General features: G+C 35.7%; 1 protein-coding gene across 2 annotated transcripts in view; it reads left to right on the plus strand.

Moving 5' to 3' along the window:
* Positions 1-17786, plus strand: part of TTC8 (tetratricopeptide repeat domain 8) — a 51092-nt gene that overhangs the window by 20926 nt on the left and 12380 nt on the right. For both annotated transcript variants that reach the window (XM_089908093.1, XM_022576327.3), the window contains 3 exons: positions 3851-3936; positions 11767-11854; positions 14187-14297. In XM_089908093.1, the coding sequence (XP_089764219.1) occupies positions 3851-3936; positions 11767-11854; positions 14187-14297 (285 nt within the window). The remainder of the gene's footprint in view (positions 1-3850; positions 3937-11766; positions 11855-14186; positions 14298-17786) is intronic.

Here is a 17786-nt window from a genome sequence, read left to right on the forward strand (position 1 = left end):
TTAAAAAGGTAATTGCCGGAATGTGAAATTGGTACCGAAGATCAAGGGGAAAAATCAGGGGATAATATTAGTAAAAATCCGTAAAATCAGTAGGATTTTTTGGAAAGGGTGGGAAAAAATGTAAAAGAAGGGTAAAAACATGAGCAAGGTATGGAAAGAGAAATAAATAAACCACATTCTCAAAAATGGGGGTGTCAAAGAGACATTTTAGAGAAAGAAGTGACAGAACGTGATGCTAGATTTGGTATGGGAGACAAAGGAAAGACACAGCTCAAACTTGCCTCTTAAAGATGCTGGAAGAATGGCCGTTTTACTAACAGAAATGGGATTATTAGGGAAGGACGTCAGTTTGTAAAGAAGCTGAATAATTCACTAGAAGGCATTTTTAGTTTGAAATTGTGAAAGGCTATCCAAGTGGAGATGTCACTGCATGTATTGGAAGCTGTGACACTAAAATATAGGGGTCCTGGGCCAGATACACAGAGTATGGGAGTTATCGATAATGAAGTGATAGTGGATGTGGTCACATCGAGAAAAGAGAAAACTAAGGTTGGGGCAACTGAGAAACCATGCACATTTCTGTAAATAAAAGTCAGTACATGCCATTTTCACTCAATATAAAGCTGGTCAGAGGGTTTCAGGGTGATATATAAAATCATGTAGTTACACTGTCATTAAAAAGAAACATTCAAATACCATCCCATTTTATAAATGAGTAAATATTTGTAATTACTAGAGTATCATAAAGCTATATCCTGACTTTTTGAAGATTAATTCACTTATTGCAGAGACATTTATTCTTTCTTCCAACATATTTTGAGCCACTACAGTGTGCCAGGCACTGTCCTACGCCCTGAGATTACAGAGTGAAGCAATCAGACAAAATCTCTGCTCTTTTGGAGATTACGTTCCGGTTGGGCAAGGAATAGAGACAGTTAGCAAACTTAAAAATATATAAAATGTCATGGGATAAGCAGTATAAAAATAAAGCAGGGAAACCAGGTAAGAGAATAGATGACATGGGGGAAGATGTCCTTTTATATGGGCTGGGAGGTGGTCAGTGAAGTCCACTCTGAAAAGACATTTAAACAGAGACCTGTATGAAGGGAGACAAACCATATGGTTAGGTGGAGGAAGAGCATGTAAATCAGAGACAACTTTAACTGCAAAGGCCCCGAATATTAGCATTCTTGGATTGTTTAAGGAACAGTGAGGAGGCCACTGTGGCTGGAGTGAGGTCTTTGAAGGGGAAGAGTTGTAGGCAATGGGTTCAGAAAGTTGACAGATCATATGCTGTTTATAGGTCATAGTGATGATGTCTTTATTCATCTTGAAGATGTTGTTCTGCATCTTGGCATTTACATAATTTTGTTGAGGAATGTTGTTTTTTCAGCTACATTGAAAAAATAGAATTTGTTCTATGGAAAACTGTATTTCTGCCTTTGAGTTCTTAATAACTTCCTTCCTCTCCCTTCTTGGGGCAGTATTGGCAATGTTGACAAACTGAAGGGGCGTGTGGGTTGGTGATTCTGGAATCTTTATTTCCATATGCTCTTTAATTTCGTCATGCTGAAGTTGTCGCAACTCTAACAATAGTGAAAGGATGACTGTTTTTTAAACTTTAGAGGTTGGAGCACTATTACTTAGGAAGGTCACTGGGACGCCCAGGTGGATGTATTCACAAACATGTTGTCGAGATCTGCCAAGGTTCCCTGTTCTTATGGACTTTTATAAACTTATGCCTTTTATTTATGACCTTCTAGGTCTTTATTAATATCTAGATATCGGATTGATTGACTTATTCAAAGATCCTTAAATATAAGTATATAGTAATTTATTTTAAAAAACCGGGGAAGACTTTAAAGAAATATAGCTCTCTGTAACCTCTTTAAAATTTTAAAATGTTAATAGCTTTTAATTATGAATCTTATTACTATGACAGTTTTGTTTGGTTCTTAAGTTATTTTCAACGTAAGTCAGAAGTAAAGAATAGAATTAATTCAGTCAACAAATAATTCTTGAGTGCCTCTTAACCGCACAGTGACATTGCAGAACAGAGATGTGTTAAGAAGTGGATGCCTGTCCTCGGGGAATTTAGAGTCCATTTGAAATAGTCACAAGTGGTTTTGTCTAGTGCAGCCCCAGTCTTCAAATGAAGAGTGATCATTAATATGTAATTTTTTTGACCATTTTTATTCTACATCAGTGATCATATTAATTTCCTTAATTGGTTTAGACAAACATGTGGCTCCTGCATAGGAACCATATCTGAAAGTAAAATCAGCAGCCTGTAATCAGCACTAAGTCTAATCTTGGAAAAATTAGAAGGTGTAAAAAAAATTTAGAATGACATTTTTCTGAAAAATAGAAGGTCTGTTATATTAAACATGAAAGTGAATCTGATCTATTCGCTGGAACAGGTCTTTTAAAGGATTAAGTTAAAATGAATATATTCAGATATTTACAATTTACTCCTGAACTGAGCTGATTGAAATATGGTTCTCTGGTACTTCCAGAGATAATGGTAATTGAAATTATACTTTTTTTCTTCATTTTTCACTTCCATTTTTACCTCTTGCTTGGGGGAAAAAAGAAAAGCTTATGAACATAGTGTGTAGCGTGCTTTTAATTTCCATAGCTTTCAAGTAGAGGTGTTGATTTTTCAAGTCCATTAGAACCTCAGCATGGTGACACCATTCCTTTATAAATAGTTTGCATATTTAGAAGTCTCCCCTGGAGCGAGGGAAGATGGGGAACACAAGGAAAGTTATTTATTTTGCAGTAGGAGATTCAAGGAGCTCTTCTGGCATTCATTTCAGAAAAGAGTTAATATTAAGAAATGGGCAATAATATGGGATGCATTCTGAGATTATAGAACTGAAAATCTAAGAGTTACTTTAACTGAGCTGTTGGATATCATCATGATGTTAACACTGACTAAAGAATAAAAGGTTTTCAACCTTAAGAGAAAGAATAACAAGTATTATTAAAAAACCAGAATTCTTTTTAAACTAATAACCTGAGTTTTTATTCACCAGATCTTTATATGAGCTTCAGATTTCTGTGAGCTTTGAATTTGTATAAAGATTGACTTACTTTCCTCTTTGTCCAAATGGTTTCCACTTTTTTGGTATAGAATCCTAATTCCTAATGAGATGTCTCTTGTCTGATCTTAAATAATCACTAGAAGGAACAAACTAGAAGACGTTAGAGAGAAAGGGATAAACACATGTAAAATGCAAAAGCAGTTAAGAAGATCTTTTTTAGTCTGCAGCGAATGAAAGTCTGACCTTTAGAATTACTGGCATGTGAGGTAATGTCAGAATAATGGAATGATGGTTGTTAAAAGACGGCGGTTACCCAAGTACCCCAGCTCCTTTCACTCTTCTTCATGACCCTGTTTTCAAACCTTTTTCTATCTGCATACTTGATCTTTCTTTATTTCTCTACACCTGTCCTTAAAGTGGGGCCTGCGGTTGGGCCTGCCTTACGTGGTAAAGGCTTGACTCCCACTGGGTTTGGAGGCATTTTGGTTGGGAGAGGGTAAAAACTGACGGATTTTTAAATACCATTTTCGTACCTTGTATATTAAAATTGTATTCAAATAGACTGTATGTCTGCTTCCCTTTGATCACTGTTTACTTCTCATCTGCTGTCAGTCCTCTGGTCTGGAACTGATTATTTAGGGAAGATTGGTGGGGCCATCTGGAGACATGAGCAGCTTGAGTTTCTGTCTGATTTCTAATGCATGTTTTGATTGATGCTAATTATATGGTTTATTTCATTATTTTTTGTTTCTGTTTATTGTTAGAAAAGAAAATCCTAATCTAAAATGAATTGTTTTTCAAAGGCTTTGGATTTGGCTGCCCTTTCCACAGAGCATTCTCAGTACAAGGACTGGTGGTGGAAAGTGCAGATTGGAAAATGTTACTACAGGTAAAATTTTGATTATTTGGAAAAGGCTTAGAAGCAGCAACATATTTTAGAGTCTCAAATCTGGTAACCTTTTCTGGGGGATAGATTTCCTCATGAAGAAAGGAGAACTGTGTCTTTGGCTTACGTGAGGAAGCATTTACTTAGCAATCACATGATGGCACTAAGAACTGACACCTTTAGGATAGTAAAATTTTAGAGCTGGGAAGGGGAAACTTTGAGACCATCACATCCAACACTCCTTTTCAGATGAGGAAGCTGAGGCCAGAGAGAGGTTGTGATTTGCATCAGGAACTAGTCAGTAACAGACCTAGGACTAGAATTGAGTCTGTTCGTTCTCACTCCACTCCTCTTGGCTCTCAAGTCTTTCCTCCCTCCCTCCCTCCCTCCCTCCCTCCTTCCTTCCTTCTTAATTTTTATTGGAGTATAGTTGATTTACAATGTCGTGTTAGTTTCAAGTGTGCAGCAAAGTGAATCACTTATGCATACACATATATCCACTTTTTTTTTTTTAGATTCTTTCCCCATCAAGTTTTTATTTCTACTGATGCCTCATGTCTGTAAAGTGCTTTATAGTTGAGATAGCTTGTCCACACATTACATTATCTCACTTAAATCTTATGGCACTTTGGATATAGTTGCTATTATTAGCCCTTTGTCCAGATGTGAGAAACTGAGCCTCAGAAAGATAAAGTGACTTTCCCAAATTCATGTAGCTAGTATGTGACAGAACGAGAATTTGAGCTCAGCTTTCTGATGCCAGTTCTTTTACTATTTGCACAATCCCATGGTGTTTCTCTAGGATCTAAATAGTCTTACACTAATTTACTTAATGTTTAAACACATTTTTAAGCAAATTAATTGAGACATAAAAAAAGTTGTAATAATTTATGCATATTATACAGCAACTGGTAAATAGGATCTGAAATGATTGCTTGATATTGAAATGCACTTGGAGCATTTGAAAAATAGTGACAAATGAAAAATTATATTTTATAAAGATAAATATGTCTTTTATTATTCAAAAACAAGGTAGACTAGGTACTGTGAGTATCCTTCGATGGTTATTAACTTTAGTTATTAGTTAAACACTGTGAGGAAAAGGAAATATATAAATAGAATAAAAAGGATGCTTATTCTTCTACTATTGAAATTAAGACTATTTTCCATTTAGATATTTCACATAGAACTCTGAAGTATTTTTTCCTACTGTTAGATTGAGGAAGTATTTTCTGCTAAAAGGTAATTTTGGACAATTATAACATTAAACTCTTATGAATATAATTTCTGAAGACAAGCTTGAAATCTTGAGCTTCTAAGAAAAACTCTCAGAAATCTATAATAATGAGAGAAAAGCACAACTTGGATTCCTTCTGCCATCCATATAAGATGGCATTTAAATGAGTATATTTTGTCATATTAATTATTGTTCTCCTCTGTTCCTTAATAGCTTCTTGTCTTATTATGTATTCAGCATTCATTCATTTATTCATTTGCTCAAATGGCTTACATTTGAATGGAGGAGAGAGAACAGGAAACAATTATAAATGTGGTTCCCATTATGGTAGAAGCAAGTGCAGGGTGCAGTGGGAGCCCAGAGAAAGATGTCAAGGATGGATTGCCAGAGGGTGTAGCCCCATATTGACTTCTGTCTCTTTGCTCCTGATCATTAAGTTCTACTGGTTCTTCCTCTGCAGTATCTCTTACAGTTGTTCCACTGCTACCCATTCCCACTCCAGTGCTTTAATCCTGGCTTTTAGTGTCATTTGTTTGAATTGCTACATTAGGTTCTTATCTGGGTTTTCTGCCTCCATTTTCTTGTCCCATCAATCCTTCCTGTATACCCCACTGTCAGAGTAACTGTTGCAAAAAAAACAGCTCTTGTTGGATTCTTTGGTTAATCTCCATTATCTCTGAAATGAAGTCTGGATTTTAAGTGTGGCTCCCATGACTTTGTCCCAGTCTACAGCTTTTCACTTTTCTGTTACTTCTCTCATTCCTTGTTGTGTTTTCCTTTTCAATTAAACCCAACAACTCAGCACTCCCCTAACATGCTGTGTACTTTCCTGCTTGTGTGCTTATGCTGATAGTTTGCTTCCGTCAGAGATATTCCCTTACCCCCTCCCCATCCTATCTAGCTGTCAAAATCTTGCCTGTTACTTCCCCGCTGAAACTTAGTTTGCTCCTCCGCTGTGCTCTCAAAACACTTTTTTTCTCATTGGCCATAATGCAATTAAATTTATTTTAAAATATGTTTTGTTTCAATCTTTACTGGTGCCTTCAGAACATGGTTGTTATCTTCATTTTTGCAACTCCTTACCATCATTAAATGTGCATGCAGTTGATCCTTGACAATGTTTACTGAATTAAATTGGAGAGAAAAAGTTGGCAGTTGGTGGAGATCATCTCTGGACTCTGATTCTTTGATATTGTCCTGTGTTTGTGAACTTGACTGATGTTTTCATTATTCCTAGACTTTCTTTACACATGGTGGCCACTCCATTTCCTCTGCACAGGAACCCATGTGATAAATTCCTTTTTGATAGGGCTAGAAGAAATGATCTCTTAAGGGTACAGTAATAAAACACATATGACTCATTCTTTCCTTTCTTTGGTTTCCAGGTGGTTCAATAGCTCTGATTGCTTGTTTGCTTTTTAATTTGTTTATTCTCCATTTTTTTTATAAATCTATTTCTGTTTTCATATTCTTATTTTACATGTATCTTGTTATTGTAATCCCTTTTAAATCATTTTTCGAAAGAGACAACTTAGTTACAAATATAGACTCTCATGGATAATTAGGTGTTCATGGAATTCAGTGACTGAACTTCAGCCACGTGTTTAAGGCTTGAATGTTCAGTTGAAGCTTTGTATATAAATATAAAGCCATTCTTCAGAACTTCAGAGTTCTCTGATAACATTTTATGAATACTCCTTGTAAAAGTTGTGGGACCTTTGAAGCGGTAGGGGCTTCTACTACATCACACATCCTCTAACTTTAGGCCAGATTTTGGGGTCACTTTTAACCTCATTGTCCCACATTGTCCATTGTCCCACATTGTCCATTGTCCCAAATAGCTGGGTATAGCCATGCCAGTACTTGAGGCTTAGGTTAGGAAAAAAGAACAAAGCTATTCTTTCAAGAATGAAAGTAACATAATGGATCATATTGTATGTTGTTTTGACTTTATTTTACAAAATAAAAGCATTGTCATAAAGTGCTAAGTAGCTCTTAGATGTCTGGGGATGAGTAGTTATGAGAAAGCCAAACAGATCTATTAAAGACAGGCTGAAGTGCGCTTTAATGATTGATTTCATTTCCCTGGGCAGAAGAAGTGCGTGTTGACACCAGAACAGTTATATTTAGGAAAGGAACAAGTCTGAAGTTCATAGACTAGATACAAAAAAAGGAAAAGAAAATGTTTGTAGGATAATAAAACGGTACAGCTGTTTTACTCGAGTGGCAATTACTATTTACCTCAAAATTGTTTAAAGTTTAAAAATGGGTTTATGCAAAGTCAAAAAATACCTTGAAATAAGTGAAAATGGAAATACAACACACCAAAACTTATGGGATGCAGCAAAAGTGGTCCTAAGAGGGAAGTTCCTAGCAATAAATGCCTACTCAAGAAACAAGAAAATTCTCAGATAAACAACCTAACTTTACTCCTCAAGGAACTAGAAAAAGAAGGACAAATGAAACCCAGAGTTAGTAGAAAGAAGGAAATAACAAAGATCAGAGCAGAAATAAATGAAATAGAGATTTAAAAGACAGTAGAAAAGATCAATGAAACCAGGAACTAGTTCTTTGAAAAGAAAAACAAAATTAACAGAACTTTAGCTAGACTCATCAAGAAAATAGAGTACTCAAATAAATACAATCAGAAATGAAAGAGGAGATATTACAACTGATACCACAGAAATACGGAGGATCATAAGAGACTACTATGAACAATTATAGGCCATCAAACTGGACAGCCTAGAAGAAATGGATGCGTTACTAGAAACATAAAATCTTCCAGGACTGAGTCATAGAAATAGAAAATCTGAACAGACCAAGTACTAGTAAGGAGATTGAATCAGTAATTTAAAAACTCCCTACAAACAAAAATTCAGGACAAGAGAGCTTCACAGGTAAATTCTGCCATTCAAAGAAGAATTAATACCAATCTTTCTCAAACTGTTTCACAAAATAGAAGAGGAGGGAACACTTTTGAACTTATTTTATGGGGCCAGCATTACCCTGATACCTAAACCAAATAAGGACACCACAAGAAAAGAAAATTACAGGCCAATATCACTGATGAACATAGATGCAAAAATCCTCAACAAAATATTAGCACATCAAATTCAACATTACACTATAATGATCATAATAATGATTAAGTGGGATTTATTCTAGGGATGCAGGGATGGTTCAGTATATGCAAATCAACCACTGTGATACACCACATTAACAAAATGAAGGATAAAGATCACATGATTATCTCAGTAGATGCAGAAAAAGCATTTGACAAAATTCAACATCCAGTTATGATAAAAATTCCTAACAAAGCGGGTGTAGAGCGAATGTACCTCAATATAGTAAAGGCCGTACATGACAAGCCTGCAGCTAAATTCATACTCATTGGTGGAAATCTGAAAGATTTTGCTCTAAGATGAGGAATAAGATAAGCATGCCCACTCTCACCATTTTTATTCAACATAGTATTAGAAGTCCTATCCAGAGAAGTTTAGGCAAGAAAAAGAAATAAAAGGCATCCAAATCAGAAAGGAAGAAGTAAAACTGTCTGTTTACAGATGACATGATACTATATCTAGAATATGCTAAAGACTCCACCAAAAAACTATTGGAACTAATAAGTGAATTCAGTAAATTTGTAGGATACAAAATGAATATACAGAAATTTGTTGCTTTCTGTACACTAATAACAAACTATCAGAGAAATTAAGAAAACAATCCCAATTACAATAGCATCAAAAAATAAAATAACTTGGAATAAATTTAGCCAAGGAGTTGAGACACCTGTACACCAAAAACTATAAGATATTGATAAAAAAATTGATGAAGGCATAAGTAAATTGAAAGATATTTCACATTCATGGATTAGAAGAATTATTATTGTTGAAATGTCCATACTACCTGAAGCAATCTACAGATTCAGTGCAATCCCTATCAAAATTACAATGGCATTTTTGAAAGAAATAGAACAAACAATCCTAAAATTTGTATGGAACCACAACAGACCCTGAAGAACTAAAACAACCTTGAGAAAGAAAAACAAAGCTGGAGGCATCACATTCCCTGACTTCAAACCAAATTACAAAGCTATAGGGATTGTATAAAGTAGATAACTAATAAGAACCTGCTGCATAAAAAATAAATTAAATTAAATTTTAAAAAAAGTTATAGGGATCAAAACAGTATGCTGTTGGCATAAAAACAGACACATAGATCAATGGAACAGAATACAGGGCCCAGAAATAAACCCATGCACATGTGGTCAATAAATTTACAAAAGAGGGACTTCCCTGGTGGCACAGTGGTTAAGAATCCACCTTCCAATGCAGGGGACACGGGTTCGAGCCCTGGTCTGGGAAGATCCCACATGCCAAAGAGCAACAGCCCTTGCGCCACGACTACTGAGACTGCACTCTAGAGCCCATGAGCCTCAACTACTGAGCCTGAATGCCACAACTACTGAAGCCCGCGTGCCTAGAGCCTGTGCTTTGCAACAAGAGAAGCCACTGCAATGAGAAGCCCAGGCACCACAACGAAGAGTAGCCCCCTTCACTGCAACTAGAGAAAGCCCGCACGCAGCAACAAAGACCCAGTGCAGCCAAAAACAAATTAATTAATTAATTAATTTAAAAAATTTATAAAAAGTCAAGAATGTACAATGGGGAAAGGACAGTCTCTTCAATAAATTGTGTTGGGAAATAGGACAGCCACATGCAAAAGAATGATGGATCACCATCTTACACCATATACAAAACTAACTCAAAATGGATTAAAGATTGAATATAAGACCTGAAATCATAAAACTCCTAGAAGAAAACATATGCAGTAAGCTCCTTAACAGTGGTCTTGGTGATGAATTTTTGGATTTGACACCAAAAGCAAAGGCAACAAAAGCAAAAATAAATAAGTGAGACTTTTTCAAACTAAAAAGCTACTGCACAGCAAAGGAAACCATGAACAAAATGAAAAGGCAACCTACCAAATGGGAAAAAATATTTGCAAATCATATATCCAAAAGGGGTTAACATCTAACATATATAAAAAAACTCATGAAAGTCAATAGTAAAAAAAAAAAATCTGATTAAAAAATGGGCAGAGGCTCTGAATATTTTTCTGAAGAAGACATTACAGATGGCCAACAGGTACATGAAAGGGTGCTCAACATCACTAATCATCAGGGAAACTCAAACCAAAACCGCAATGAGATATCACCTTACATTTGTTAGAATGGCTATTATTGAAAAGATGAGAAATAGCAAGTGTTGGTAGTATGTGAAGAAAAGGGAACCCTCATGCACTGTTGGTGGGAATGTAAGTTGGTGCAGCCATATGGGAAACAGTATGGGAGTTCCTCAAAAAATTAAAAATGGAACTACCATATGCTTCAGCAGTTCTAGTTCTGGGTATTTATCTGAAGAAAGTGAAAACACTGACTCAAAGAAAAGATATCTACATCACCATGTTCATTGCAGCATTATTTACAATAACCAAGATATGGAAACAATCTAAGTGTCCATCAACAGATGAATGGATAAAGAAATATATATAATATATATATATATATATGTGTGTGTGTATATATGTATATATGCAATGGAATATTACTCAGCCACGAAAAAGAATGAAATCTTGCCATTTGCGATGGTATGGATGGACCTTTAGGGCATTATGCTAAGTGAAATAAGTCTCATAGAGAAAGACAAATACTGTATGATCTCACTTATGTGAGGAATCTAAAAAAAATAAAGAACAAAGCTCATAGATACAGAGAACAGATTGGTGGTTGACAGAGCTGGAGGGTAGGGGGTGGGCAAGTGGGTGTAGGGAGTCAAAAGGTACAAACATCCAGTTATACAATAAACAAGTCATGGGAATGTCACATACAGCATTGCAGCAATAGTTAATCCTGTATTGCATGTTTGAAAGTTGCTAAGAAAGTAAACCTTAAAAGTTGCCATCACAAGAAAAAATTCTGTAACTATATCTATATTCTGTAACTATATTAACAAAATGAAGTATATATTCTGTAACTATATTAACATATGTATGGTGACGGATGTTAATTAGACTTACTGTGATGATCATTTTGCAATATATGCAAATATCAAATTATGTTGTACACCTGAAATTAATATAATGTTTTATGTCATTATACCTCACTTTAAAAAAATGGGCTTTTATCTCAAAGCAGATGTTTTCAAAGAAATGTCATCTTCAGTTCTTCCAATAAAATGGAGGCTCTAAGCATTTATTGAGGTCATGTGACATATGTCAGCTGATCATAAGCTCTTTGGGTGGTGAACTGGTGTGACCTTGCTCCCTGGCAGCTATGAGTCTTGCTGTGACTAGGCTTCAGACAGACTCTTTACATACCATTTAAGCATTAGGCAGTGAATATGGGAAAACAGGAATCTTTTTCCTAAACTATATAAACGTACATGTTAATATGTATGTGTGTATAACATCACCTTCTTTGCTACATGCTTACTCTTAGATGTAATTTGTCTCTAATTCATATCCTCAAGGTATGAATAAATGCTGTAGTATTTATTTTAAATTGAATGTCTAATTTTTTAAATGGCTGTTCTTAGGTTAGGAATGTATCGTGAAGCAGAAAAACAATTTAAATCAGCCCTGAAGCAGCAGGAAATGGTAGATACATTTCTCTACTTGGCAAAAGTAAGTATTCTTAATTTGAGTGGAATTTGTCTTCTCAGGGTAAATGTTTAAATTCTGACAAGTGCATGGGGAGAGTTACCAGTTTCTTTAGGAATATTTGACAAGTTAATGTGTTCAGACTTAAGTTTTTTTTTTTTCTTTTTTTTATAATAAGGGAACATGTGAGAACATACGGAGAATACCGATCTCAGGAAAAATTGGTTGCCGTGAAAAATAAGACAACACCTTTGAAATATTGCCCATTAGAACAGAAGAAAATGCCACAGGCTTACTACCCCCATGGGTAACAAGCCCCAGAGAGGCACTTTTCTGCAGCACACTTGTCTCCCGCCTAAGCAGACTATAGAGAGCAGGGATTGTTTTTATGTAGGACCTTCACTCTTTGGCTGTGCCATTATTACAAAAACAATATTTCCCATTTACTGAGCACCTACTCAGTGGTAAGGTATTCTATCGGGCCTGTTCCATATGCAATTTAACCCTCATAGCAACACCATGAGGCAGATTTTAACATTTCCTTTGTACTCTTAAGGAAAGGGAGACTTAAAGAGGGTAACTAATATTTTCAAGCTCACTTGGCTATTTGCCAGCATTCAAACTCAGGCATTTCTGATTCCAGGGCTGACTTACTGCCCTGTAGTGCCATCTACAAACCACAACAGAAATGAAGGGCCACCTAGAATTTTCAGTATTGGAATAAAGTTACTTCTTTACCCTCACCAAGGCTACTTTAAAGAAACATTTGTTGAAGTGGTGGTTAGGATATCACCTTGCTATATCTTTAAGAATTTTTTAAATTTAAGAAGTGTGGTTAAAAAAAAAAAAGTGTGGTAAAGGAGGTTGAAAAGAAGATGAGCTATAAAAGGAAGTGCTACTACTTTCTAAATATGGTATTGCACTAATATGTATAAAATGGATAACTAATAAGAACCTGCTGTATAAAAAAATAAATAAAATAAAATTCAAAAAAATATGGTTTGCATACTAAAAAGAAACAAAATGGAAGTTCTACCATATAAACTTACTGTGATAATCTTAGTATGTTTATAGTGGTTTTTCAGAAATATTTGAAACTATCTGGTTCTAAGTATCTTCTATACATTATATGTTAAAATTCTTAAAGAGTTTTCTAAACATCACAGTAAACTTTTCTGACAGCTTGAAATTATAACTCAGGTCACAGTATTTGACTATCATCTTAATTGATAATCACTTGCCACGTGGTTAAAAAAAATGTACTTTTTAACTATTGTTAAATATGACTAGAGTCATATTTAATAGTTCTAATTTGACTATTTTTTCATAAATTGATTTGTTTAAATCCACTGTTGCCTACATGACTATATAGAGGTACAATTTACTTATTTTCTTTAATATGTGAAGGAATTATTGCTCAGTAATAGAGACCAAGCAGATTTTAGGAACCACATTATTTCTTAAAATTTTAGATTGTTAATTTAAAAATTATTAAATATTTTATATTACTTAGTATATGGAATTATATACTCACTATATTTTAAAAAGCAGTTCAGAAGCATATAAGGTAATAATTGAAAAGTTTTCATCCATACCCTTCCCTCTAATCGCACACTTTAGCAGTAAACACTGCAAGCAGTTTTCTGTGTATCCATTTGGGCCTCTTCAAAGCACAATCTGCATGTTTAGGAAGAAACAGAGGATCCAAGATCATGAAGAAAAAAATGTCATAATCTTATGTTTCTATACATAAAACTATAATTCTCTTATTTTAGAAATTCCTAATAAGTATATGGTTTATCTACGCTAATGTTCCAGTTGCTAATTAAGCAGAAACTATCAAGTGCCAACCCTCTCACCTCCCTGACCCTGTACCCTACAAATCTGTTTCTCCTCTATTTCCGAGGGTCCTTCTCCCAAACCGCCATCTCCAGAGGCTCTCCCCGGCTGCTCCTTCTCAGACCTTCTTCCATGGGTCGTCCCCTGTTTCTCCAGCATCTTCAAAATCAGCCTCATAATTGGTCTTTAGTGCCAGCCTATAGATATACTTATGTCTGTTCCATCCTAGAAAGATTTTCCCTTGATCCTTTCTTTTCTAGTCCTGGCCAGTCTCTGTGACAATAGTAAGTCCACAGTAAGTGTTTGCTGAATGAATAAATGAATGAATGTTTCATATACAACGTGTGGAGATAAAAGTATAGTATCATTATTGGAAATTAATCCAACAGATTTCTGAAACTTTTTTACTATAATATCTAGGAGATAATTTGTTACTAAGCAATAATTATAAACTTGTCATAACAAATGCTATTATTTTAAGAACCAGTACTTTTATCGAAATGTATCTTGGTTTTAGGTTTACATCTCATTGGATCAACCTGTGACTGCTTTAAATCTTTTCAAACAAGGCTTAGATAAGTTTCCAGGAGAAGTAGCCCTACTTTGTGGAATTGCCAGGATCTATGAGGTAAGGTTCATGTCCTTCAAAAAGTTGATGTAAGATTGAGGTTATATGCTACTTAAGTAAGGTCATAGTCCCTTGGGGTCTTATAAAGGATAACAGTTTATAAAATTATGATTGTTGGCCTGTGATTTACCAACAGAATAAGAGATTTTAGTGTATGCATTAGTCAAACCTAAGTTTTTATTATGAAGTATTTCAAACATATAGAAGGTATAGAGAATGGTATGAGATAGGGATTTAAATGTTTCTAATTTCAAATATCTTTTAACATAGAACAGTTCAAATAAAGGTCTGCCTTTCAAATGAATAAACAAAAGGCCCCAAGAAAAATTAAAACCACAACCAAATAAAATTCGCAAGGATAAATCATTTTAAACAAGTTTCTGTACAGAACAAGCAATGAACAATAGGCAGCACAACATGTTCATTTAGAAGAAACAAGACCGAAATGAAAGTGATAAATTAAAAAAAAGAACATAAAGGGAAAGAATCCCTCCAGAGAAAAGTATGATAGACATGCAGAAATCCCTTAAGGCATATGTTGTGTAGGCTGCAACGCTAAGGAACAAACTTTAGTAATTAACCCTCAATCCATTGTCACATAAGGAGAAAAGGAATACACTGGAAATCTTTGTATGGTAAACCTTATTTGAATTGTTCTATGTTAAAAGGTATTTGGAATGAGAAACATTACCCTAGGAAATATTATTCTTGTGGTCCTTGAACTTTACTGTGAATAGAAGTGACTTTGGGAGTGTTTTGAGAGTGAGGCCCATTTTCTGCCTTCTGAATCAGATGTCCTGGAAGGTGGGATGTAGATTTTTGTCTGCTTAGCAAGCTCACTAGGTGATTCTGAAGTATAACAGCGTTTGAGGATCATTGCAAAATTCACTTCCTTATTTGCAGTTTTGTTTTAAATAACTAAAAATCTAATTAGAGTTAATATTCTGTGAATTGGTTCAAAAATAACCACTAATAGCTACTATAAAATCACTTAAATGATACCACGGTTGTTTATACACTTGAAGTGACATTTATATGCTTGAAGATATTATTTAAAGGACAAAAATAGAATCTGTGTTTATTCATACATATGAAAATTTATGTGCTAAGATTGTCTATTAAACCAATTGGATTATTTAGTAGTTTAGAAATAGAGCTGGATGAGTAATGATTTCTTATACTAAAAGAACCCATTGCTACCAGGTGCCTCAAAGATTTAAAACCATGAATGTTCCAGAAGAAAATACAGATGAATTATCTGTATAAACTTGGAATGGGGAAGACCCTCCTGAACATGATACTAAGTCAGAAAGCCATAACAGAAAAAAATTGATAAATTTGAGAATGTAAAAGTTAACTTTTCTATATTGTAAAAACAAAAATACCAATAAAAGCAAACCCAAACAAAAAAAGGTAAAAATATCAAACAGGGCACATATTTGCCATACCTGGGACAGAAAAAAGGGCTTCTTTTCATTTCCTCAGCTTATACATTGCTTAACAATTGCTGGGTTTCAGGTGGTTTCCAATTGATGGAGAATTACACATAGACACATGCCTGTGCATGTGTCACACACTTATAAATTCTCATTTTGGTCAAGCATGTAAACACGGAAACTCGGTATTTCCTCAGAGCAGTTGTGGAGGTGAGATCACAGTGTGACCGTTGTTGTCCTTCCAGCCCACACAGTGGCTGCTGACCGTCTGCACGCCAGTAAAGTCCCCCCAGAGGTGAGACAACAGCCAAACCCCAGCTGCATTTCAGCTACCCCGCTGCCCTTTCATACCGGCGCCGGTTAACACACATCTGGAACAACTCAACCAAACCATCTGTGCTTCTCCTCTGAAGGGAATGTTTATAAACACAGGGCCTCGCTGGGTTTTGAACTGAATTCAGCATCAGCACAGGTTCATTGCATCCAGAAGGAGAAAACGGTCGGTGTCCAGGGATCCCCGAGCTACAGTTGTGTCTCCAGCTCTCCTGAGCCCAGGAGGGTGGTTTCCCATCCAAGCCCCTCATACACATAAACCAATAATAAAAGGACAAGAGACAGGATAAGAAAACTGGCAAAAGACACGAATCCACAATTCACAGAAAAAGAAATGTAAATACCTGGTGTGTTGAATGTCTAACCTCAGTAATGATTAAAGAAATAAAAATTCAAACAATAATGTCATTTTTTACTTAATCAGGTTAACAAAGATGAATAAGTTCCGTGGCATTTAAGGTTGTCAAGGGTGTGGAGGAACAGAGGTCATGTATGAACATTGTTGCTGGAAGTGTACATTGGTACAAGCCATTTAGAGGCTATTTGTAATTACTTATGAGATTTTTAAACATGCATTTAAATTTATTTAACACCAGCACGTGTTTTATAATAACAAGTTTGAAAAACTGCATGTAAGGTTGTCAAAAACATGTTAGTTTCAGTCTAAAATTCCTAGAGAATACATAAATTAAGTCCATGCCCATCAATCAAGTATACAAACATTCTAAGATGTTCTTTTTTTTCTTTTTTATTGAAGTATAGTTGATTTACAATATTGTCTTAATTTCAGGTGTACAAAACAGAAACAGACTCACAGACATAGAAGACAGACTTAGGGTTACCAAAGGGGAGAGGGACTGGGGGAGGAACAAATTAGGAGTATGGGATTAACAGATACAGACTACTAAAGTAATTTTATAGAACTGAAAGCCTTGAAACAATTGACCATTGAGGCTGGAGTCTTCTTTGAATTGGACATTACCACCTGTTTCAGACTGAGTTATGTCCCCTCCCCCTACCTCCCAATTCATATGTTGAAGCCCTAACCCCCAATGTGAGGGTATTTAGAGATAGGGCCTTTGGGAGATAATTAGGATTAGGTGAGCTCACGAGGATAGGGCCCTTGTGATGAGATTAGTGCCCTTATAAGATGAGACAACAGAAAGCACTTGAACCCTCTCTCTCTGTCTCTGTTTCTCTCTCTCTCATGAGAGGACACCGTGAGAAGGTGCAAGCCAGGAAGACAGTCCTCACTAGAACTCGACCATGCTGACACCATGATCTTGGACTTCTAGCCTCTAGAACTGTGAGAAAATAAACTTCTATTGTTTAAGCCGCTCGGTCTATGGTATTTTGTTATGGCAGCCCAAGCAGACTAATACACCAAGTTTGGCAGCTGTAACACTGAATGAAGCCTTGTACTGTGGGGTGCTGTTGCCCTGGAAACCAGATAAGTCATGTTCAGGGGGCCCCATGGTTCATGGGGCCATTAAGGCTCACTGGTCAGGTCACATCCTGAGTGTGAAGATTATTCTTTGGAAGGAGAAAGTCTTAGTCTGCTCGGGCTACTATAACAAAATACCATAACCTGGGTGACTTAAACAACAGAAATTTATTTCTCACAGCTCTGGAGGCTAGGAAGTCAAGATCAAGGTGCTGGCCATTTCAGTTCCTAGTGAGGGATCCTCCTGGTCTGGATACCTTCTTGCTCTATCCTTAC

The sequence above is a fragment of the Delphinapterus leucas genome, chromosome 2 (genome assembly GCF_059928025.1).
Source record: "Delphinapterus leucas isolate spDelLeu-1000000601 "Yukka" chromosome 2, BTC_Dleu_Yukka2, whole genome shotgun sequence".
Classification (NCBI taxonomy): domain Eukaryota; kingdom Metazoa; phylum Chordata; class Mammalia; order Artiodactyla; family Monodontidae; genus Delphinapterus; species Delphinapterus leucas.